The 25,985-nt window shown below is 41.6% G+C and overlaps 1 protein-coding gene across 1 annotated transcript in view; it reads right to left on the minus strand.

The window, feature by feature from the left end:
* Positions 1 to 4,554: 4,554 nt before the first annotated feature.
* The window catches only part of GRID2 (glutamate ionotropic receptor delta type subunit 2), a 730,680-nt gene continuing 709,249 nt past the window's right edge, over positions 4,555 to 25,985 (minus strand). Inside the window, exons 15-16 of the mRNA XM_027812082.2 lie at positions 11,324 to 11,564; positions 4,555 to 7,220 (exon numbers count right to left, since the gene is read on the minus strand). Coding sequence (XP_027667883.2) covers positions 6,798 to 7,220; positions 11,324 to 11,564 — 664 coding nt within the window. The 3' untranslated portion in view covers positions 4,555 to 6,797. The remainder of the gene's footprint in view (positions 7,221 to 11,323; positions 11,565 to 25,985) is intronic.

Consider the following 25,985-nt stretch of genomic DNA (forward strand, 5'->3'; position numbering starts at 1 on the left):
TACTCGTACTGTGGTCCACAGTGAATATTCATATACAGGGAATATTCAAAACCAGACAAGACCTCCCCACTGTGTGTGTGAAGAAGCATGTCCCTGGCCAGTGGGGGAGAAAAGGGAGCTTACCCGTGGTGGCACGGCTACAATGCACTCCCAGAGCTGCCCACTCCCCCCCCCCCCCCCCCCTTTTTTTTTTCTTTCCTGGCACTTGACAGGGACATGAGCTAGACCGGCAGAGTGAGGCAAATAGAACACAAACAACCCATGAGGAGGTGTGTCCCCCCCACCCCCAACTATGCTTTTTAATTTCTAGAAGTCATATAACACTTACCACCTTCACACCAGCCTCCCAGGCAAAATGCTTGCTGCAGCATCTTCTGGCCACCTGTGGCTGGGCTGAGTGGGAAAGGAGGGTCCTTCTGCAGTTGAGTAAGGGGTGACACCTCTGAGCCCTTCTTTGAGTGACAACAAAAGTTAGATTAAGGTGGGGCAATCTCCTATATGTAGAAGGAGGATATAATATTTCCATTCATGAGGCTGGTTCCCACAGATGTTTGCAGCTGGGGCTTTGATCCAGTTGATGACACATCCTGTACACAGAGAGCTAACAGGAAAGCTGCGTAGTTAGAAGGGGCTGCTGAAAAGGAAAGGACTGCTTTCCCTGGCTTGCTACATTTTCCCGGTGATGCCTCATCTATATGTACATGTACCTATATGTACATGTAATGTACCAGTGTGGGAGACTGGGATACTGCTCCTTGCATAGCAATGATGCTGCCACAGCCCTGCAGGGAGGGGAAGGCCAGGCAAAGCTTGGCTGTCCCAGTGAGCCACCAGGTATGAACCCTTGAATCATGTGTGTGGGGCATCTTTGCCCCGAAATAACCACCCCTTTGCTTTCTCACTTTCCCTTTTCTCAGAGCATGCACCTAGTGGGCTGCAAGGCAAGGTACTTACGGGGCTGCAAAAGCAAACCTGAATGTTACACTAGGCAGAGGCTGTACTGTAGCTGCCAGTTTCCACACCCTGTGAGGTGGCTGCTGCAGCAGCTGTGGCATGGGCCAGGATAGCAGTCTAGGGAAGCACCTGCAGCTGTGTGCTTACTTGAGGACCTCAGTGACTGCCTCATGCAGACATGCATGTGCGCACCCCCCCCCCCCCCCCCTTTTATTAGTTGATGGGTTTGCCAGTCTTATAATGGATGATAGCTGGATTTGCAAGTAAAGCTGCAGTTAAATTTGGTTTTGGCACTCTGCAGTAGTCCCTTATCTCATGTTGGTGCATCACCTGCTTGGAACAAGGAATGGGACACAAGCATTTTTTTTGTAAAAAGGAAAAAAAAATATTCTGCATTGAAAAAAAGGTTGGCCTTACTAGTGCTGGTAGGAATAGTTAGCTACAGGAGCACTGAACTGTCATGTTATGGTGCAGGGATGTCCTGTGCTTGCTGGGCCAGGTAGCCTGCTTTTTCTACCGGTATGGATGTTATTGATCCCAGCCATTTGTACCAGAGCTCATATGGTCACCGCACCTGTTCACGTATGCCTTGCTTTGGGCAGCACAACCAGCACCTCTAGGGAGAGCTCCCTGTTGTGGAAAGCTAACCTGGCGTACAAAGGTCTCCTGCCCCAATATGTGGCACTCCCCAGTTGCTGGTGGGCTCACACACCACTTCTGGTGGGAGCTAGGGAGAAATATGTGACCTGCATATTTGCCTCTGTAGCCCTGTTTATGAGCTTCAGAAATGTACCTAACAGCCCCTGTGCTGTTTTTAAATGGGTGAAAACTGGTCTGAAATGAGCACTGAGGCAGAAGGAGCCAGTGGTGAATGTGTTTCTGGCCTGCGAACAAGACAACCATTGCCTCTTCCCACCGCCAACCCACCCAGGTGGTGCAGCCCTCTCCTTGACTCCCTGCTTGCCTCTCTCTTGCCCCAGTACCCTCAGGGAAAAGGCCATCAGAGTATTCAGGGAGGAAAGATTTATTTTCCCCCTTACAGCAAGGAACTGGTTCTGAGACACTGAATTCTTGCTTCTGCCTCAAATTTCCTGTGTGACCTGACTTGACAGTTCAGTTTTCGGGCTGTAATATTTTCTTTTCTTCTGATGAATGTTATAGAAATAAATTCTGTAGTACATGCAGAGCATCACACCACTGTGATGAATGGGAGGGAAGGGGGCAGGTTTTGTAAGTCTTGACAGACAGTAAATCTATTTTTATAACTATACTTCTTGAAAGGTAATATTTTTTTTCATGAAATTCATGGCTCCTGTAATTTTGGGGGCATTGGTACAGTATTTTGGTTAGGAGTTCGTTGGGCTGTGAATCATTTCACCTGCACTGAACTTCCTCTGGAGGCTTCTGTTTCTGTCCTCACAAATGACACCTTGGATGAGACACAACAAGCCGATAGGTTGTTATGATGCATTCGCAGTCGACCACTGGTCTTGATGTGACATGTGGATGCGTGTGTTCATGTCCCAGTGTTTATCAAAAACTTTGTCTGTGACTCATACTTAGGGGTAGATACTTGATTTTGACTTTTATTTCAAAACAGCTCCTCAGAGTGAAGAGGAAACAGATACCAGGACTGAGAGAGAAATGGATAAAGCAAGGATGTGTTGGTATCATGACTTTGTTGTTTTGGAGACTCTATTTTTTCATTAGCTACATCCATGAGCATGCACACAGGAAGCTGGTTTACTTTTCGTGTCATCACCTTTGTGCAGATATGAGAAATTAAACTTATCTGTGGTATTAACCTCCAGCACACCATACAGTAAGTGTTCACAGAAAGGCAGCTTTACATTCTTAGCACTTCATAGCGCCCTATGTGAGTGGGAAAGAAAGATACTTCCAAAAAGTCTGATCTATTTAGGGAAATGATACTAGCATTTTGTTTTGTGAAGACAGGAGGGAAACCCAGGAGACTTTGGCTCTGGTCATGCTGCGGCTGAGTCAGTGACAGCTATAATCACTCACTTGATTGGCGTGGTGGGACTATTTTTTGTCTCTGGGTATTTCACTGTTGGTCAACACAAACTTCTTACTAAGTGATTCTTTGAAATCAGAGAAATATGTTTTCTTCCACTGCTTGCTTTTTGTTTGTATCTGATATGTCAAAATGGTTGTATGACGAATCGCCATGCAAACAACTCATCTTTATATACAGCTGCCTTGTATTTCCAGTGGAGCTATGGCAGCAGGTGCACTTCACAGTCTTTAACACTATTAGTTCACTGGATTTTTCTTTAAGGAAAGAGGGGAGAAATATCCACGTCTTCTTAATGTAGCGTGTTATAGAGAGTACATATATAGCATCTGTAAAACTACCTAGTTCTAGAGAGGGTGTCTGTTGAGTGTAAGTGACAGGGACAATGCCTATGTTAAAGTGAATGACTTATGATGTCAACAGGACAGCACTTTCCAAGAGGTCATGATTACGGACAAGGAATAGCTTAAAACTGGGACCCTGATCATGGAAGAATCTTTGTGGCTAAGGGAACCCCTACTAGACACTGTAATGTGCATGAGGGCTTGTAGGGCTGGTGCCTCAGTCTGCCATAGTTTGGCCTCAGAGAAAATAAGTAGAGCTCATCCCTTGGCTAATTTTTATGAAATAATAATAGTAGCCTGATCATAAAAGATTCTAGCATCCTATTCCTAGGCATTTAGTGCCCACTGATGTACGAGTCTGTTGGCATTAGTGTGTAGGCACCTTTACATTTTAACCTCAAATTACTTTCAATAATTTAATTTCCTTTAAATTTTTATGTTATCTGGATCTATTTATTTTTTTTTAATGTAATAATGAAATCAGGACTCCTTCCAGTGTATTTTTGAAACTACAAAATGAAATCCCCTGAATGCCTGCTAAGCTGAATAGAAAATTGTAAGAGGTCAAAACTATGATTAAATGAATTAAATATACTGAATGTAAAAAGCCAGCAGACCAACTTTGAATGGCTGATGTTACTGCAGTACATTCTGCATGATTTACTAATGACTAGGCCATTGAATTTAACATGTTAATGAAACTTAAGGATTGAGAAGGCCATAATGAAATATGGGCTAAATTCTCTCACACTAAAATTCTTGTCAAATCTAAATGCAGTGTATGTCCAGTATCAAAGCAAACTAACTTCTGAGCAAATAAAGATGGCAGAATGTGATTCTGTAACACTAATGACCATGTTCCAAGAGAGTTCCTAGATTACGCTAAAAAGGATGCAGGTGGGATGCAGCATTTCTACAAATTATGTCATGTACATGTCAGTGCCAATGAACTCTAAATTTGTTCTCCAAAATGCTGTCTGTATACATTTTCTGAAATCTAAGCTTGACCTTGATAAACGTGGTAAATCTTGGTGATTTTTGTGGATGCTCTACACTGAGCTGACTCACAGCAGCCTGGTGAGGTTATCCCACCTCTGTGGGCTAAATCCCCTTCAATAATGGTGTGGCAAAAACATTAAAATATTCTCAAGTGGATGCCCTGCCACGGACCAAAAATCCCACAGCACTCAGCGATTAAACAGGAGGAAACACAAGTTTAGAAAACAATTTTATTAGACAAATTATTTAGACAAATTATACACAGAAAGCTCTGCCACTTGTAACTGAGGCCTCCAAAAAGTGTTTGTGTATCTGTATAATAGGCAACACATCAAAATAGGCCTATTTTAAATATTGTACATGGTTAACAGTTGTTTTTTTTTAATAGCTAAAATCACTGCAACATCTGGTATGTCCCTACGTAGCTTGTTGAAAAGAAATTTTCTTTTTTTTTTTTTTTATTTTACTCAGAAGTGTGGATGAGTTCATGAATGTTACAAGGGGGAAGCAAGTTGTGCATGCTCGTAGACACTTGCTACCCTGGAAACAAAATAGCCTTTTGCACAATAAGAATCTGTTCTGCCTTACACAGTAGACAATATTTGAAGATTTAGTACAAAAAACAGTGACAGTACAAGATGCTCCCCCAGAACAGAATTAGCATCAAAATAGAATAGATTTGAAGAATATACCTTTTAATTTATCCTAAAGCAAATCACATAGGCTGATTCCTATTAATCCTAGCCAAAGAATGAATTAGGTTAAAATAAGTGTATGGCTGCACTAAAAACAAAACCAAACCAAAAAACTCACAGGATAAACTGCTTGCTTTCTACTTAACTGCATTTTTAGTTTTAAGGATTACAAATTGAAAGCTCTTCCTACATTTCTAACTGTTACTTTAAAAAGCGGGTGCCGAAGTGGGCACTGGTTTTGCTCTCACTGCTGTTCTTTCTCTTGTTCTACACAGTTGGCACTAATGTAAAAAGTACATAGCTCCTCTAAATCTAACTTAACATATAAAGGGTTAAGATGGGTGCCAGTTCGTATTTTTTTTCCTTAGAACAATAAGTGATTGTAATTAAGGCCACATCTATATTTCTCAAGGGCTTTTTTTTTTTTTTTTTTTCACTCCGCTAACACCATTATTGTATTGATCAACTGCACTGATTTGGAAAATAATTTATTAACCTTTGATCTATGTATAAACTTCTCTAGAGCTATATTAGTTGTTCATGAACGTGGTATACCTAAGAGAGAGTTCCGTTTCTCTAATTAATTAATAAGTAAAATTATCAAGGTTAGCCTTATAGAATACTCAATAGCCAATGCAAAACCTAACCAAAAAAGTTACATCTAGGTACAAATGTTAAATTGCCCTGGATGTTCTAATAAAAAAGTATAAAATATGCTCTGTTGGCAAACAATGCAAGTCAGAATAACATTAAAGCAACCTGTCTTTTCTAAATGAAAAGACCCCCTGCGCTGTACATCCTTCCTGTATACAACACATTTTTACTAAAGCTTTATTAAATGAATTGCAATAGCAACGGCTGCCATTTTATAGCTATATATACATGTATATATATATACATACTTGTGTGTATATATGTATATATATATCTGTATGAGATACTAATTTATTTAACACAACAGGCTTCTGCCATATGATACAGTTTACTGTACATAAGAAAAACTTTTAACACTGTACAATCACATAAAGGTCATATGCACTGTTGCAGTGCAAAAGTAGATTTAACTGTAGTTTGTACTGGCATAGTAATGGCTTTTTGTAATCCTACAAAATTGCATTCTTGTATTACGGGGCCTGAATGGTCTTTTAATTTCATTTGTTTTGCTTTCTTTTTTTTCCTTTTTTTTCTTTTTGCCTTTTTTTTTTTAAATTTTTTCCATTTTTTAAACTGCAGGGTTGCCTTTGGTCCACAGTTAAAAGGACACACAGCAGTGGAGCGCTGACTGGATGCAGCAGAATATATGAAAAGGACTTAAGTTATTGCAATTATAGTAAAAAAAGGCTGTGGGGGAGGAGTGAATGCCCTTCTGTAAAGTAATCCTCGGGGTTTTTCTATGCACAAATCGCTGCACATTTCCTATATTTAAAGTATATGAAAAGCCTGAAGTAACCAAAACCTAACATGGTGATAAATTGAAGAATAAGTGATTCAAGTAGTAAAGAGAGTAAGGGGAGACAGAGGAGACCAGACTGAGAAAGCGGAGAGGAGGTGGAGGAAGAGTTGTTACTAATTATCCTGATTTTTTAAACAAAATAAGAAAAAAAACCACAAACAGAAAATAACCCCCAACAAATTAAAAACAAAACCCCTCAAAAACAAAAACTAAGGAAAAGAAAAAAAGGTTACATCCATGTTAGTCCCACAATATTACAGCTGCTCCTTGCAAAGGGAGTCCTAAAAAAGAAACAGTGAAGAAACTTGGTCTGATGCTCAGATGGAGGTGCCTCGGTCTGGGTCACTACCAATATTCAGCCCCAGAGTAGGAGTTGGTTGGTAAGGGATAGATGACATTGTTTTGATGGGGCTTCTGAAAAAGCCACCGTTGGGTGCCCTGTGCCTGAAAGGGCCAGTTCGGTGCTCAGGCACACTGCCGAAGGAGAAGCCCGAAGCAGCTTTAGCAGACAACGTGCGGCTCAGAGTCTGGATCTGTTCTGGTATGAAGGTGGTTGTGGTGATGTGAGTGTTTCTGAAGTCACTGATTTGCTCCAGTGCCTGACGTGTGGGTAAAGTGTCAATGTCCAGCGGGGTCAAGTCAATCGATGAGGTGGAGAACTGTTTATGGGGACTGTCATCATCTGTGCAGAGGCTGTTCACACGCCTGTGGAGATGCTCCAGGTCGACCTCCTTGTCATCCTGGGGAATGAGAAAAACAAGAGCCACCGCTCACCATCGCCATTTGTGCTGAATTGAAGCTTCACAGTGCAATTAGAACTGTTTGGGAAGTACAATGTGCAATTAACTACAGCTGGCTGTTGGCTGATGGCATCTCTGAATGTCACCAGCAAACTCCTCCACTGCCTGAAGCTGGGTGGGCTAAGCCAACCTGATGCAGACCCTTACACCACAGCTACTTTCAAACCCTGAATCCCAACAACAGAACTCCAAGCACTACCAGTAGGTTTTCATCAGGAAAAGCCAGGCTCAGAGCTAGGTGGGTTGGACTAAGCAACAGCTGAATAACTTTGTGCCATGAGAGCAAAGCATAACCTCAGATGCCTGGGACGATGCTAGTTCAGTTCCGCAACAGGGACTAAATTTGGATATCAACATGGACGTCAACAGCTCTGAGGGATCAGGCTGCTGTCTTTGTCATCTTTTCAGGGCTTAAGAAAGGACTAAAAACATCTCAGGTTGCTCTTTAACTTTATAACATAAGTTGTGGTGTAGAAAAGCTGAACTTCCAGACAAAACCCCAAACATTTCTGACTCACTGACGTCACACAGAAAGGGGTACACCAGGCAATTTTAAATTATGATGCCAACAGAGGGAATAATTCTCCCCTTACCTACAAAGAAGCAATTCCATTGATTCTGATGGAATTACGCTCTTGTGGGTAAGAAGAAGAGGCAATGGCCTGGGATATTTATTATAAGAAATATATCATCCCTTCTCTTAGCTCTGTCCCTTCTCTGTCCCTTTTCCTTCTTAAATGTCTCCTCCCAGAGAACTCAGTTAAGCAGGTAGGTTTGTTATAATTGAGAATTTAAATGCACAGAAGTCTAAAAAGTGGAGAAAGTCCTGGGTGACAGAGTAAATCACCTATATTGTACATACATATTTCTACTGAACTGCAAAGCTTAATTCAAAGCAGTGTTAAGTAGACACATACAGGGGTATTCCCTCAGTCTAGATAGCGCAGCTCATTCAGAACAAAAATCGATTTCAACTAACCTTAAAATTTACCTTAAGCTCTGTGAAATCTACTGGCTCTTCCAGGCCACTAGAAATATGTCACACTTTAGGACCTCACAGAGGATAATTAGGCAGCCGATAGATGTGCACTGATGACTTCCAGCCTTGATTACTGCAATTCAATGACTGGCTTGATCCAGAGCTCCCTGAATCAATGGCAAAACTCCTAGTATACCGAACGGGCTTGAGATCCCTCCTTTGCCTAGGAATGAAGTCAAGCACTCTGAAAAAGTCCACACCTAGAACAAACTGCAGGAGTTCATCTGCTTAGCAAAACGGATCACTGAATATTTGCGCTGGTACCACGCCGAACACAGAGCCCGACTGGAAGGAGCTGAGAGGCCAGCTCCCCTCCGGGATTTTACCCTCCAAGGGCAGGGACAGGGAGACAGAGTGGGGGGAAAGGGGCAGGGAACAGGGCATCAGGGATCAACCAGGGACTGGACGATCGCTGACCACAGAGGCTTGGGTTGGAGCTCATCACAGGAAGGAAAAAATGCAGTGCTCATTTCTTGGACTTAGCTTTCTGTCTAGAGTTTATTCACAGGTGGACATAGACATGGATGCACATAACAACCACACAGGTGACATCAAAACCAAACGCATTCACCAAACGCTCTCTCTAAAAACTTTGGAGATGATATGGTTGCAGGAGAATTGGGGCCACATTGGAAGCTAAAGAAAAATACAGAGGCTCTGTTAGCGAGTGCAAGTCATGACTATGTCTCTGAGGGACAGTCCTAAATATTTTTCCTTTTTTGTTGTTTTGGTTTGTTTTTTTTTGTTTCCTTGTTTTTAATTTTGAAAAAGCATACAAACACTTTGTAATTTAAAATGCCAATTGGGAAAAGATTGGAATTTCATCACTTCTGAGCCTCTATAAGTTCCTCAAAATTGTCCTCTTTCTTCTCTTACAGAGATGCATTTGGGGCTAGGGTCAGACCAGTGAAAATATAAAAGCGGTGATATTCTCCCATGCTTCGCCCACAACCCGATCTCCACCCAATCGATACACCAAAATGAGACCCACTCACAGTAAGATTGTGCATATCTCCATAATATGATCTTTCCTCTTCTCTCTTGTGTGATCAGTAGTGAAATATTCAGCAGTTTTCACATTTAAATTATCATCAGGCTTCAGAGTCAACATCCCATTGAGATTACTGGGGCGGTTCATACTTCTCTCAGAGCTACTGTTTAAGGCTGTCTGCAGACTCAGGCAGACATCATTGAATGGATTACTTCTGGTACGCGACCAAAAAGTTATCTTCGCAACCATAAGACAATTTTTTTCAGTATAAATGCTTGCATTCTGGAGCACAAGATGGCAGCCACCAGGAAAAAGGGTTGGCTTGCTGACCACAAACTGGCCCAATCTGACCCCCGATTCTGGACTAGTGGCCTGGAAGAGCCAATGGATTTCATGGAAGCTAAAATGAATTTTAAGAAAGTTAGTTAAGAGGTATTACTTTGCTGAATGACACCCACATCCAGGATAGTGGGGACATTCAGCACGTACGTCCATGTTAAACGCAGTTTTGAGCCAAGCTTTTCAATTTAGCGTGGAGATGCAATTGTAAATGCTAAGCTAATGACCACATAAAAAAGATCAAGGAGGCCAAATTATACCATTTGTGGAAAGTACACACTTGAATTTCTCTGCATTTGGAAATTGAAATAGGAAATTTTATGGTTATATAAAATATCTGTGTTGATTTTATCTTTTCCTTTGTTATTTATTTTTATGTTTTGCACCAGATAAATATTAAGTATGAAGTTCTGAAAGTTTGGGTAAACAACAATCCAGTAAATTATAGGTTTTAAAAGTAATTCACCAGCTGAAATTATATGGTTTCCATTCCTGAGAAACCCAATTTAGACTAGAGATTCTTTTTTTTTTTTCTTTTTTTTTTTTCTTTTAATAATGGTCCGGTCCAGATCTTGAAAAAAAAAAAGCTTGGGAATTAAAACAGGCAAGAAAAGATTAAATGTATTCTAACATCAGTGCCAATGCTGTCTAATTAGGTAGTGTAATTAATCCTGCCTGATTACACAGCATTAGATTAGCAGGAATAAACACAATGGAGAAACTGCAGAGAAGGCGAGACTACTGCACACAAATTAACAGCAATACCCCACAAGCTACACAGATGCATCTAAGCTACACAGAAAAGCTATAATTGATAGTGCTACATTAAAGCTCATATTTAGGTTCAGCTTTGGGCATTGCTGCCAAGTACATCTTAATAACGTCTTTTTTTTTTTTTTTCAGTTTTTTGTAGATCCAAAGACTTAATTATGAATTTGTTGTAAGACTGCATAAAGCTGAGATGGCTGGTAAAGGGACAGGTAGATTGCCACAGGAAAGAAAGCGTTACACATGCAGGTGTGGAAGTAAACTCATCTCTGGTGTAAAATAACATATTTGCACATGGTCTGTGGCCAAGATTTTCTGAAACACGTCTGTAGTAGGTTTCAGAAATAAGTCTTCCCTGAATCTGAAAAATACGACATACTCTTGCTTCCCTGAACTTCAGATAATAAAACGAGAACTGAAGTTCGTAGAAGTCTCAAGAGGTTAAGATTTCTGAAAATGAGGACAAGCTTATTTAAGGAGCTAACTGCTGATTAAAGGGCTAAGCTTTACAAATCTATTTTGAAAGACTCAGCCACTGAGCCTAGGGGATACATTTTTCAAGTAGAAGCCAAGAAACCTTTGAACTTACTGGTGAGAATTAGCTCTCACCAATGGGAATAATGAACTAAATATTGATGTATTAATAATGTACTACTCTACAAGTAACAGTTGTGTTTTACTCAGAATAGTTGCATATTTATACATCATCAATATATTTTTTTTTAATTCAAGCTTTTCTAGAAAAAATAGATAAGAGATTTTGAGGAGCAACATTTACCTTAAAAAATCAGGAAGCTAAGGAAATATTTCTGAATTTGATTCCCCACCCTCTCTAATGTTATAAAGTCAAGGCAGCAATCTTTAGGGTGCATGAAAATTCCCCAGGAGAAATGGAGGGTCTAATACCTCTTTTGATGGAACCCGGGAGCCTTTCCTTTTGTTCCACCATGTTTCCAACATTGCAATGAAACAGGATAGGACAATTCCAGCAGCGAGGATGCAGAAAACACCTGCAAAACTTTTTATGTCCAGGGCACCTCCTTTCTGTTTGGTATCCACAGATGAGTAAAGATCACATTGACCGTTCTTTGGCCACCACTTATGCTTCAGTATGTCCATGTCACCATTCTGCTGCAGCTCCAAAATCCTTGAGGAGAAAGCACAGAGTCAGGGGTTACAGTGGGGCAATGAAGGTGGCACCTGAGGGTGTGAAGATGTAATCCAACCACTTAGAACCTTCCCATGTGTCTCGGAAAGCCAGGCAGCTGATGAATCCGGACAGACTGGTTTAGCCAGAAAAGAAAGCTTGAATATGGGTTGCCTGTAAATTTGAGCATATGGATATCTATGCTCCACTCTAGATACAGGAAAGCACACACAAACCTCTCTTTCTGTCTTTTAAGACACTTAACACTTAACTATTTTCTTAACTAGCCTTCACTACAGTTCATTACAGACTATGTCAATTGACTTTTGTAGTGCATTAGGTATTTGAGAATATATATTTTGCATTTAATCACTGGAAAAGAGGCATTTCAACTAAAAAAAAAAAAAAAAAAAGAAAATACAGTTCAGATGTACCCCGTGATACACATTACCTTACTGTAAACAGATCTTTATCAGGTTACCTACTTGCTGCTTTGGAGAAAGAGCTGAACCGTCTTAGTTGCAGTCAGTGACGACCTAAACTAATCCTGCTCAATAGGAGCGTGCAACCTGCTGGTAAGTGATTTCCATAGGAAGGTTCTTTGCTGCGGAATTCACTCATCCTTGCACCTATGTACCCAGTCCACCACCAAAGATTTATTAGGCAGCTTGCAAGGCCAATGTATTTAGCTAGGCTTCCTGTGGGATGAACGTTTGAGAAACGAGAATTTTGTTTGGAAGAAGACTTTCATATTTAGTTCATTTATTCCTGAGGAGAGTGTTTTTATTTAAAAACATCCAGAAGTGACTAGAGTAGCAGCTGGGTGCATCTGGTTACCCAAAATAAAAAATTCAGTGATTACACTTAAAAAGAATAAAACAGAGGGAATGTTTTCCTTCATGTAATAAATTTGTTTTTCATTTCAGTGTTGGAAGGCAAACAATTACTTGTGCAATCATTTGACACAGCATGACAAAAATCCAAATGTACACAAACCAGGGGAGGTCTGGGACATTGCTACCAGAGACTGTACTGCATTGAAGTGGAAAGAAAAGCTGCTACACTGACTCTGGGATACTGTAACAACTCAATGTAGTGGTCTACCTCAACCTCAGAAATATAGAGTATTAGGAAAGAGGATTTCAATGCACCTTGGTAGCATAGGGTTCTATACAGGGAACACTCAACCTCTAATGCCACTTAAACGGGTAGTCACATCAACGAAGCCACAAAATTTGCTATGGCACATCCAAACGACCATATACTTATGCTGTAGTCCTACCAGGAATGGGAGACTTCATGCAGCCATCGGCAGCTGCAATGACAGCACGGCTCTGGAGTGAGCTTCTGCTTCCTACCCAGGAGTACGTCCTACGGCTGAGAACTTGACCTGTTCAGAAGGGAACTGCTTGTCCAGCTCTGTGCTATACCAAAGGGAACTGTGCTCCTGAGGAACAGATTGCAGGTGATATGCATGGCTTTGGAGATGCCAGAAGCACCCTGTTTGCATAGCTCTGTTTACAAGAAGTGGGGCAAATTCTGTGCAATGTCTGCTGACAATACATTGCTGAATGTCCAGCCCTGGAAAATGGCAAACAAGGTCAGAATTGCCTGGGCTATGTTTTGAATTGTCCCATACTCAATGCCAACTTAGGGAAGCCCCGTCCCGAAGCTTCCGAAGGGGACAGTGATATGTCAAGGACAGGAGGACTTTCCGTTCTGTTGCAAGAGGCAGAATAGCTGCTCTGAGGCATCCACGTCCAGAGGAGCTGTGGAGGCGTGGGGACCACGTGCAGGTGGCTGTCATTGCTGCCTACAGCTGCCTATTGGGAGCATGCAGACAATCTGGAGCTGCACCCAGGGACAGAAAGAGATTTGTCTCAGAAACAGACAAACCGGGACAAGAGCCATTCCAACTAGATAAAAGAAAAATGGAAGAGGTCAAACACTGGAACAGAGAATCTGTGGCACCTCCATCCTTGGCAGTATTCAAAGTCCCACTGGGCAAGGCCCAGAGCAACCTGACATAGCGGGACCTGCTTTGAACAGAGGGCTGGGCTGGAGACCTTCAGAGGTCCTTTCCCACCATAAATACTCCTCTGTGACTACAAACGGAGTCCACATGCTACTCTCTATCATGGCATACAGTGCTTACAGACATAACTCGCCATAATTCGGGTTCTCGCTGCCCTAACATCCTGCATTAGGATTTACGTGAGTTTGGGCCCAAATATTCCAGTCTGTCAGGTCAGCAGGAGCAGCAGATAGTCAGTGTAAACAGAACCCTTTCATATACGTTTCTGCGGAGTAACAGGAGGTTAACTTTTGATGCCCAATCCAAACATCTGGCATATATGTTTTTATATTTAGGAATAACTGTACTATCTACACAAGACAGTAACAGAACAACATCATGGGAGTTTTTCTTCAGCAGCTTTTTTTCAGCAGCTCTAGTCCCTCAGCAGGGCTGTTTTCTCTCTTTTATTCCATCAGTAATAGAATGAACCATCCAACTGATTGCTCTATTCTCATTAATTAAATGATTCTTCACTTGTCAGTATAATTCCCGATTACACAAGACATCTTTTTAACAATAGGCATTTGCATAAAGACACTGAACTTTGGCTTGTTCCTTAACAGAGATTTATTCCTAATTGTACTCCTGGTAATTACTGGCAATTTTCTTTATGGATGTAATATATAAGTTCAATTATTTAAAGGAAACATAAAAAAAAAGAAGCAGAAACCAGGGATAGTAATTTTATCATTACATGGAAAAGCTTGAGAAATGGAAAGCTTAAAACGAAGCCTTGAAAAACTGCAGCGGTAAACAGATGTTAAGAGATAAAATACGTATAAAGAGAAATTGTAAAAGAATGAGTATCTAACTATATTAACTTCATACAGAGAAAAAGGTAGATCCCACTTCCGTTAGACTTAGTGAAACACTTTGGTTTTGAATTCACCTGTTTGTGGAACCAAAATAATAGTTAACATATTAAGAAGATTTAACACTACCAGGCTGTTCCTAGTTATGAAACTTCCTATTATTGTGGCACATTTTCAGAAATGAAAACCGTACTTTTACTGAAATTCCATGAAAAACAACACGAGGAAGGGAGGTTTCTTGCACGCCTGCACAGCACGTAGGCATTGCGGTACTTGGGTGCCGCAGGAGCGTCCCACACGATGGCACTCTTTCCATAAAAATACGCGCTTTTGCTGCCGTTCCTGGTGGGTGCCCTTAGACACTCTTAACAGATACCTGTTGGGTGGCAGACGCTACCATCAGTTTGTTGTTTGATTTTCACGTTTAATAAATGACTAAAATAATAACACGCAGTAACTAAATGATATCTGAATGATAATGGTGAGCTAAATGGCTATAATTCCTGAAAGTGCCTCTTTTCACAAGTCCCGGATTTTTACAACTGCACTTTTCCTTGACAGCCTTGGCTCCTTTGAGCTGGCTGTATTGGCACACAGTAGTACTGCAACATAAACTGGTAGTAAATGTAGTGGAAAGTAATAAGTAGGGTGTATGAGTTCCTGCTGTTTTGAAATACCATAGTCTTAAACAGCTTACAAAAAACCCCCTATATATTAAAACATTCTGATTTGTCTGAAAAACGTGACCTTTAAAACTTGCTTATGTATAGAGCACAGGGCTTAATATATTTTCCTCTAGCAGGCAAACTGTTACAGCAACATTTTTCAAGGCAATGGGGGAAAGTTATTGAGCTGCAAAAAAGAAAATGTCTGCATGCACTTTAACCAATTTGGTCCTGAATTCACAGTGCCAAGTAATGTCTGGTGGATATAAACACAGAAAACTAAGCTGCCTGTGGTTTCCAAGTCTGACAGTGATGTGAACAAATCCTACTGAATCAATGGGAATAGGGCTTGATTCAGCTCAGTAACTACATACTTTGCTGCTGGCAGTGAAGTATAATTACTCCTGCAAAATACCCACAGATAACAACCTGTAACTCCTTATGATAGCAAGGTGTCACAAATGCTACAAAATTGAGACATCTGTGACAACACTTTTTTTGATGCTTTACTCTTTCCGAGTTATCAGTAGCGAACAAGAGGTGCAACAGGCCTTTTACAATGAGATCAGAAACACCAATACATGGTCTGAGATGCTGAAGACTACTGAATATCAGCTTCCTGCACCAGGAATGCGGTATCCAGAGGAATAACCTCACCATCAGCACTGATGAGGAAGAGGAGGTGATGAGGTGCTGCTCTGCCTCTAGTATCTGGGATTAGGCTGCAGCAGAGATAAGCAAAGCCATGCAACGAGTGACTGCTGTCAGAAGTGGGAGAATAAATAAATAAACAAACAAATAAAAGCAAAGCTATATGTGTACCTCAGTGGGCTGTGCCGGAGGTCCTGAGCCAAGGCCCCAGCCCTTGCACTGTCTCCTGGGTAGCTCCCACCGGTGGCCTTTGGGAGCCCTTGGTGCCTGCAGGTGGGGCTGGGCAGCTGAAAGGGTTCAAGTAACTTCTCTATTGGCTCGCCAAGAGTCACATTCCCCAGGCACAACCTCTGGTACCAAGTCTTCTTAAAATTCAGCTCCTCTCTCATAAAACAAGGTATAAAACTACCCTGATTTGTGACCATCCTTCAGTTACCAAAGCAAACAGATAGGAACCCACAGGGAGGGTTGCTGGTTTTTTTTTTCTTTTTTTTTTTTTTCCTTTCAGTGAGGCAACTGCCTAAATCTTTCTTATTCATGGCAATAACTGGAGTGATGCCAATTCCTATTGCATCTCCTTGAGCTGGCTTTAGGTTTTGGCAAAGCAGGCCCCCCTCTCGGCAGCCGAGCAGCTTTCGCAGGTGCCACCTGCGAGGCTGGCTCAGGGCTTCAGCATCAGAGAGGGGTGGCTGCTGCCTGGACATACGTGCTGCCTCCTGCCTGGGGAAGAGACAGTCCCAGCCGTGGGGAGGGAAACAAGGGATAAGGACGGAGGCAGGCAAGTAGGAGGTTCCTGAGGATCCTTTTCACCTGGTCCCCCACCAGCGGCACCTCATAGTCTCACTGAAACCTGATGAGTTTTCATTAATTTGATCTTATCCTTGGGGCCTTGCAGGAGACATGTTGATGCTCAAAGCTTTGACTTTGATGCTATTCCCAGTGCCAACAAACATTGTCATTCCCCAGCTGCCCAACAAATCAAGTTTGCATCACGTTACAGCCACAGACAGTTATGAGGCTGCTGAGGAGTCTGAAGGATATACCTGTATTCACCTACAGGAGGGGAATATTCCTGTTCAATTTTGTCTTGTTCAAACACACAGAATAAAGAGATAGGAAACGGTAAGAAATAAAACTTAGAAGTGTTTAGGGAGCTGGTGGGAAGGTGTTCATTCAGAAATGGCTGCTTGCCCAGCACCAGCTGTGCTACCCAGTCAGGCATCCCTAGATCTAAGCCTAGAGTTTAAAAAGGGCACTAAATAATTGAAAAATGCAACCCAGAAGCAGAGGCGGCATGGGAAGGTGTAGGGCAGAAGTACCTATCCTGAGGTGAAAGAAAGCAGGGGAGCCATGTCAGTGCTTGCTCCTAAGCAGACCGAGGACATACTAGGAGAGCTTGCAAGATGAGCAAAGCACCTGGAGGCAGAGAGTTCATTACTATTCCAGTCCTTCCTTCAACTACAGGTCTTGATATCTGTAAACAAAAATGCTGGGTTTGGAAAGAATGTTTTCTGGTTTTCTGTGTGTCTTTTTTTTTTTTTTCCCAGCCAGCATTTTAATGAGCTGCCAATCATGGGCTCCACGAGAGGAAATTTTTCATGCCAGCCAAATGCAGCTTGGGCTGCCAGATTAGATAAAGTCACACTCTCTCTCCACCCATTCCCACCACTTAACTCAGTAAAAGAGCACCCTTGGGTCCAGCTGCGAAGCCTGTTCTTTGGCAGGAACTCCAAGCAGATTTAAACCCAACTTGTGCCCCAAGAGGGCAGGCAGGTGGTTGCCTTCTGATCTGCTCTTCAGCAGTGCTCAGTGTCACACTGCTGTCAATAAGACGTCAGTGTGCAGAAACAAGGATAAGCATCTCACCTTCTAGATACAATAGAGGAAGCAATAGTAAACCAGACCTGCTGTTCAGCATTAAGGATTTGCGAATCAAACAATATTAAAGAGAGAAAGCAGCTGACCTTCTGTTTTGCTCAGCAGTAAACCACTAGCTTCAGAAGATGCAGCACGCGCGACTTGGATTCCATAAATTAGCATCGCTTTGTTTAAATTAGTGAACTACTTCTTACTTAAACTGTTAAACTTACATGGACACTCTCTCAAATACAGAAGGTTAAACTTAAATGAAACGGCACCTGCAGTAATAAGAAACGAGATATTAGCACTATTTATTATACAACTGTGTTGGAATTTTATAAGGATAGCTCTAGAACAGTTTTGTTCAAGCTGCATAGTTTTGCTGAATGCTAAAAATCCAGAAACGAGGTAAAGACAAATTTCAAGTTTTTCAAGATCTTCTGCTTACTTTTAATATAGAAAGAGTTGAGTTGAGCTTAACTGGCCTTTCACCATGCAGATGTTTCCTGCTCAGGAGAAAGTGGTGATAAAAATATTAGTACCCATTTATAAATCCCAAATGGCAAGAGAATATCTACAGACAGTTGCATAAATATCATGAGTTCACTAAGCTCAGTGCTGTTATGATAAACACTAAATTAATTCATTATAGTGAGTCATGGCATGCTACCAACCTTCTTATAACAAAGAAATACACTTTCAAGGTATATTGGTTCCTGTGCACTACCTGTATTCCAGTCCTCTTTAGAAAATCACTTGAAAAATGACAGTTACTGAGCTTTATAAAAAAATGCACTCTTTCATGGCCTCAGGTTGTGCCAGGGGAAGTTTAGATTGGATATTAGGAAAAATTTCTTCACTGCAAGGGTTGCTAAGCATTGGAAGAGGTTGCCCAGGGAAGTGGTTGAATCACCGTCACTGGAGGTATTTAAAAGATGTGTAGATGTTGCACTTAGGGACACGGTTTAGTGATGGACTTGACGGTGTTAGGTTTACAGTTGAACTCCATGAGCTTTTCCAACCTAAAGGATTCTATGTTTCTATGAGCACCTGGGGCCTAGTCTTCCTCTTGCTTTCATTACCACACACCAAAGGCAAGTCCAAGTGAAGGCAGGGACAGTTTGTGGAGTCTGCAGAAGAAGAAAGCCATCTGATGTGCTCTCTGCAACTGGAACAGCTCTGCACCTCCCCTCCTCGGTTAGCACTGGGAAAGGCTGCCTTGCTAACTGCCATGCTTCCAACATCGTCTCTGAGATCCAAAACCCAGCTGTGATGTTGCATGTGATTGCTGGGGAATGGAGACGGCATTCCTTCCTAAAATTACACGTTCTTCAAACTGTCCCCTGCAATGCTTGTGCAACACCGGAGGCAGTCATAAATGACATTTTGACTGTATGACGAGAAGTATGATCACAGACATACAACTTAAGGACTCGAGTTGTGGGTCTCAAGCTGCACGTAAGCAAATCAGTAGCTGTTTTCACAACTGAAGTAACTGATGATTACACACAAACTCAGGACACCCCAATGTCTAAGGTCAGTGTTAGTTTCATCATTAACTTGCAGACAGCAGAGACCAACACAGAGCACACTTGGGAACCCAGCTCTCCTGGTTAGGCTGTGACAAAAGCGGCGTTTTCCCGCATCAATACAGAATACCTAGGTTAGCCAAAAATGGAAAGCTTCTTACCACATACTTCTTGGATGTCTTCTCCCCAAAATCTCACCTGACTGAGCATTTCCTCCAGTGTCACTTGTCAACTGCCCCCTGCCTGAGAGGCTCTGAGGTTAACAAGCCATGTAAGAAACTGCTCTCCCGCTTAGCAGGGTAAAGCTAACAATTGAGAAAAGTAGTTTAGTTTTACTTTGTTACTGTTTTTTTCAAGAGTGAGATGCAAACAGACACTTATTTGGGTCAATTACTGTTTAACCTAGGCCATTCTCAGACTTTTTTGAACACAAAATCATAAACGTCATACATTTTCATTAAGAAAACACCAAAATGACATCTAAAAATGTTTGTCCTTTAAGGGAAAAAAAAATAAAGAAATTAGATTGTAAGGAATAACTTTACCTAATTTCTTAAGACCATCTGCTGATGTCCTATAAGAAGGATAAACAAATGAGTTTGCTGAACCTGACCTACCACTGAATGAATATGCAAGCCTCATCTTCAGCTAAGAAGTAATTACTTGAGAAATCAAATTACTAACATGATTAATCTTAAGAGTTGTGGTGATTAGTGAACTTTAATTTTTATATAGCATATATGTTTATGCTACCTTTAAAAGTCAAGCACTCATTACAGCTATGACAATATGGTCTTTGCTAATATCAAAGTTGGACTCCAATGAATTGATAACCGGCAGAACGAAAGCATGCTGAAAAGACACAAGAGAGCTGAAAAGGAAAAGACAGTAAGTCCCACAGAGACCCAGAGCATATCTTCAGTGAGAAAGGGAACACCATGGGTGGTCTTTGAAAACATCAGCATCATCCTTAAGCACACTGTGGTATTTGGTTTATCAGGTTCAGGAGAAGATCTTTCATTTAAGTGTCTAGAAGCGATCATCTTTGCTTGGAGTCATGCTTCAGGCAGTGCAAAACCTCAGTGTGATACAAACTAGCTACATCCACATTCTGAGAAACAGAAGAGACATTAGTTGCATTAAGTCCTGTTAACTGACAGTCTAGAACAGCTCATTTTTAGGAGATCTATGTGGCACTTGCATATTTGACATTTATTTGTTGTTTACGGAAGAAAAGATGACAAAATATATAGCTGATGATTCTTTCAGTTTTTTTAAATTGTCAAGTGATTCTTTTGAGCCCTTAAAAATGAAAAGCAAAACCTTCAAAATTTCCTTTTAGATACTATTTAAATGAATGATTTACATAGCTTGATTTAAATATCATAATTTTTATTATAAAGAACCCAAATCAATAGTTTAAAGCTATCTCCAAAGTGAACAGTTGTTGATAGAATAGGAGAAGCTAGACAGATAAATACAGTCTGAAGATCAAATCACAGTAATATGCTTTGTGTCTGAAATTTGACATTTAAAAATATCTCAAAGGCTTTTATCTCCTAAGTACTTGGTTGCAGTAGCGAAAGTTTCCCAGATCCATTCCCATCCAGGGTTTTAAATGTGCTGGGGCTTGAAATCAGTACTTCTGAACACAAACAGTGCACTAACAAAACCGGTAGATTAATGTTATATTGAGGAGAGCCCTCTCCAAACAATCCTTTGGACACTGAAAGTGAAAATATTTAAGGTATCCCATAAGTTATACTAATGCTTCAAAATCTAATTCATTATTTTGGTTTGTTCTCCCAAGCAAAAGCATTTCATAGAAGAATAATTTCTAGAAACACTCCCAAAATATGTTCTTTCTTTCAAGCCTTTCTCAAATCATACTAATGAATACTTTTCAAATAGCCAGTATACTACTGTCTGTATCTGGGGAAGCCTAAGGAATTGCCACAATTCTGCCTAGGAAATTATGAGAGTTCCTGCCAAATTTACAGGAGTGAATTTGACCATCCTTAAAAAAGAATAATTAAGATTTCTTACACTAAATCTTGCAGTTTGAGAAATGCAACTCCTGCTGTTCAGGCTAAACATGTGTCAAACCACACTTCTGACATAAGTCTGGCCCAAATTACAAATAGATCTGCCTGAGACACATACCCCTAGAAATATTGCCTAGGGCATCCCAGCTGGTCTGGGGCTAGCACTGCCTACTTGCCCTTCCAAGGTGCATCAGGTAAGCCCTCCTCAAAGACACATAGGATGATAAATTTCTCTACCTTGATGAGCATTCAGATTTTAACCTCCCCTGGGTGTAGAAGGAAATGACACAAGATAAAGCAGTACAACTCTGCAAGCAAAGCCGATGCGATGCGTTTCTGCTGCCTTTTGTAACCATGTTGCTCTTATATACGGGGACGTAAGCTAGGAAATGGTCTAGTTGCTTTTCACCAGACTTAGTAATTACCTTCAATAATACACCAGCGTGCCAGACTGCCAACCTTGTGTACGTAGGTTTTCTGCCAACAGGAGAGCTTACTGACAGGTTTTGATATCTATCATCTTTCACAGTGCACTTGCAGGACTACCAGCAGTACGGAGAGGTGAAGAAGTTTGGCACAGAAATCCTGCTAGCTACTGGGGGTTACAAAAGTTAATAATTGATGGTTTATTGCCCACCTTCCACTGCAGTGTGTGTCCTGAGGGGCTGCAGTCTACTTTGCATGATAGGAATCAGAGCTTTAAGCAGCCTGGTGTTTACTCGAAGAATCACACTATGTGAAATTTCCATATTACGAATAAGTGCCTTGATAAGAACCAGTGCCATTCAAGCTGGATAACAATCCGTGGGAGGACTGAGTGTTTATTCTGTTAATAAAGGCATCTCCCTAGCAATGCTGCAGTTTTCCAAGAGCCACAGCCAGCTACCTATTCTTGTCTCCCAAACTTTGCCTAATCAGGTCCCTTCTGCATTGCAATAAGCAAGGTCTGAACCTGTTCAGGTGCATAACTATTTTCTTTGGCCTCTGGGTTTTAGTGCTTTGGAACAAGGCAGTGCAATCCAGACCTACCATTACCTTTGCTGCTGGAGGAAGCAGAGCGGAAGGAACTGGCAGGGTGATCTGAAGCTTTGCACTTCATCTTATACCTTTTTCCTCCTTGGATCTAGGCCCGTGTTATTCGCACAAACTTGAGGAGTGTATGTTCTGAGCAAAACAAGTTTGTTAGGTAAAATATACATGTAGCAAAGCCACTAGCGTATCTAAGTCTTCTGGCAGAAATTTCATCCCAGGTAGAAACAGGAGGAAATAACTGCTTTCCTTTGCAACTAATCCATCCAGGTCAGAACTGAGACTTTTCCATAGAGTAAGAAGAGTAAATAAGCGAGTAAGCAGAGTAAGAGTATGCAGTTCTTGCCACTCTTATGCCCCATATTTCCAATATTTCATATTGGAGCATCCAGTGATTACATTCAACAGCAAACATACAAAAGCATAAATTAGAAACAGTGTAAGTAGGAAAAGTTTCAAGGAGTAATCTCAAGCTTGATTTTTAAATTGAATGCTTAACAAAAATATAAACCAGCTTCCTGACATAGCAATAGTACAATCTATTTTTTTCTTTAGCCCCCAGAACGATTTTAAAGCATTTGACATTGTGACAAAATTTAGTGCTTTTGATAGTGATGAGGAATTCTACCTTATTTCACTGCATATCTTGACGATCAAAGCCCACATGGTTAAACCAAGTAATTATATTGTATTCTTAAAAGTAAGTAACGCAATTTCAACATTTAGTTTTTCAGTCTGAGAGCCCCTAATTGTTTCTCAGCATTTGGGGGGTTTCTGTGTTTTTAGAGTTGTGGGGGTTTTCCCTCCTTTCACCAATCTATTGATAACTGACCTGAAGATTAGATTCCATTTGGCTCAGGAGAATAAGAGACATACAAAACAAAAGCTTGCATAGCAATGACAGCACACATAATTATATCCTAAAAGTGTTTTACAGCTTGACCAACAAAACCTGCAATTACAGGAGATGCCTTGAAGCAAAACTCTTTCATAGCCAGCCAGACAACGGGCACACTTACCCTCTGGTATTGTACCATCACTTCTTGCATAAAATGATTAATCCCACTTGCAGTTATGCAACGTCTACCATCCAGATCTCAGAGGAGGAAGCTTGGGAGCAAAAAAGTGAACTTTCTCTCCTTCCCCCTTTCCTCCCTCTCCAGCAGGCACAGCCCATGGAGTAGCTTCCCACAGGGGCCACTGGGCTGGGCTTGCTCATGCTCTCGTAACGCGGTGCCACAGCAGGCTGGCATGGTTTGCTATGACTGACAGACAGTGATGCCAGGGTTTGCCATCATTACAAAATGTATCCCTTCATGTTCCTGTGCTCTGCGCCAGATAAACTGTGGCTAAAAGAAATAACCCCAGAAATAAAACACAAGGCATTCCCAGGTGCTATTTTATCAACTCCTTTCTGCAGAAGGCCAATGGCTTTGTAGGGAATGTAACAGTTCTATAGCTTAGGTCGAAACTAAGCGACTTGGCACTGAGATTCAATTTGGATAAGCTGGTGAGCCTATTCAGATGATCTTTGCAGATCTTTTCCAAGATCAACGGCATGAGGTCAAATTCTGCAGCTTCTTTTTGATAGCACATAGAAGTGAGCTCCTTCTTTCTGCCAGCAGAGGTAGAGCCAAGAGCCCCATGAGGGTTTCTGTTGCTGAGTGTTGTTCAGCTCAGAGCATGGGGCAGGTCTGGTGACAACCAGCTCTCAACCTCGCAAGATCTACTGCAGTCAAAAGAAGAGTTTGGACGAGAGACATAAGAGAAAGGGAGCCATATTAAAAAAAAAAAATAATCTCCAAAGTTTAGAGAAAGAATCAAGACTATCCTGACTTCTTTTGAAAAGCTCTCTGGCAGGAGAGATGGGAGCATGAATGGCAGGATATTCCCAACCCTAATTTCCCAATTCCAGAAAGTAAAAGTTTACTTGTGGGTAGGCAAAGGAGGATATTGACAGGTTCTTATTTTTTTTACCCAGCCACCTTTCTCTACCTCTGCGTCAGGCTGAAAATTAGGATTCCACCAACTGGCCCTGTCGCCATGCTGCAAATTCGCAGCTGCAGAAGATGACACACAGTAAATCACTGTCCTCTCCCTGAGAGCTGCCATAAATAATGCCACAGGAGTTCTCCCCCTGCAACCAGCAGCTGCCTGCAACTGCTGGAAGCAGAGCTGTAATGCAGCCCCAGGTAGGGAATGGAGAGAAGGTAAAACAGAACAATCTGAAAAATAAGATCCTAGCATTTATCATCACATTAACTTGTAAGCCTTTCAAAATAATTGCCTCTCCTCTCCCACAGGAGAATTTCTATAAGGAAGTTGCCATAACTTCGGACAAATTTCATGTTAATTTTCTGAAAGTATCTAATCTTACAAGTGTTTTCATTAACAGCAAGTAGTATCACTCTGCTTTCACAGAGCAGAAAGCTGAGGCAGAGACCATGAAACAGGTACAGCAAGATCAGACCTCAGATGAGTTGTGGAAGCAGCAGCTGAACCCGGTCCCCACTCTCTCTTTTCCCTTTTGCAGTAAGCATATTTATTTGTTCTCCTAAGAGAAGGCGGAAAAAAGAGAAAACAAGGGAAAAGGGCAGTTTGGCAGGTTATATGACAGCTGGAAAAGGCTGAAGATGTGAAAGTGTATTAGCCATGACTTCCCGAGCAAGCAGGTGGCTGACTCTATTGCTCAGCCTCTACATCACTGACAGCTTTTGAAGGCTTGTGCTGCAGCACAGCCTCTCTTGCTGGTGGCAGGCACTTCCCAAAGATGGGCAGAGCCTCTGGGTTACGGCAGGGATGATGGGCTGCGGGGGAGCTGGAAGGGACACGGCCCTCCCGGCAGCTGGGCAGTACCGCAGCCCCTCTCCTGCTCTGGAGGGATTAGAGCAGTGCCAGTGGCCAGGGACATAAGGGGGTGATGGAAGAAGGGACTGAAACCCTTCTCTAAATTCCCAGCCCTTTACAGCATCGCTTGGCACCTTGAAGGTCTGCACTGTTCACACCTTGCATAATATGCTGTCTTTAAGTACATTTTCCTCACCTAATTAGGGTCACACCTCCCAAATACCTGGAGTCAAGGTCCAGGGGATACTTCTCTCCCTTTCCTGTGAGCGCTTGACTGCAGAGAGAGATCAAGGGTATGTATTTATGTACATGTCATGGATGCTGCCTGTAGCTGGGGGTAAACAGCTACTACCTATGGTAATCTAGATTCAGCCCTCTCATGCTTGGCAAAAGGTAGGAGCAGGGGCTTTCTGCAGCGTAGTCATGCTGTTTTAAGATTTGTATAACTATGATCAACTACATGAAACAGTTTTAGTTAGGAATTTGCTAATCACCAAACATCGGGCTAAAGTTTCCCTTGAATATTTTTCTAGCCAGCATGGAGGGAAAGTGGATTTGCCAGAGTTCTGTAAATACCTTTTTTTAATAAAGATGTACCCAACTTCTGAGAATTGGTTACAGGAGGGGAAAAAAAAAAAAAAAAAAGACTACTCCAGGAACATTCAGATATGGCTGTGATTTACTGCGGAAACAGTGATGATAGAGGGAGCTTTCCATGGAGATTGTTCCATGGATATTTAAGGACTAGCAGATTCCAGTAGTTTTTTTTTTATTTAGACCAGTTTTTAATTCTGATTTCAACTATAAGAAGATTCCTTCCTCCCCACTCCCATTCTCCCTTTTTGGTTGTGCTTCAGGTCAAATTGGATGTTCTGGCTAAATTTCTCAGAGAGAAAGACACACAAT

Source organism: Falco cherrug, chromosome 1, assembly GCF_023634085.1.
Source record: "Falco cherrug isolate bFalChe1 chromosome 1, bFalChe1.pri, whole genome shotgun sequence".
NCBI lineage: Eukaryota > Metazoa > Chordata > Aves > Falconiformes > Falconidae > Falco > Falco cherrug.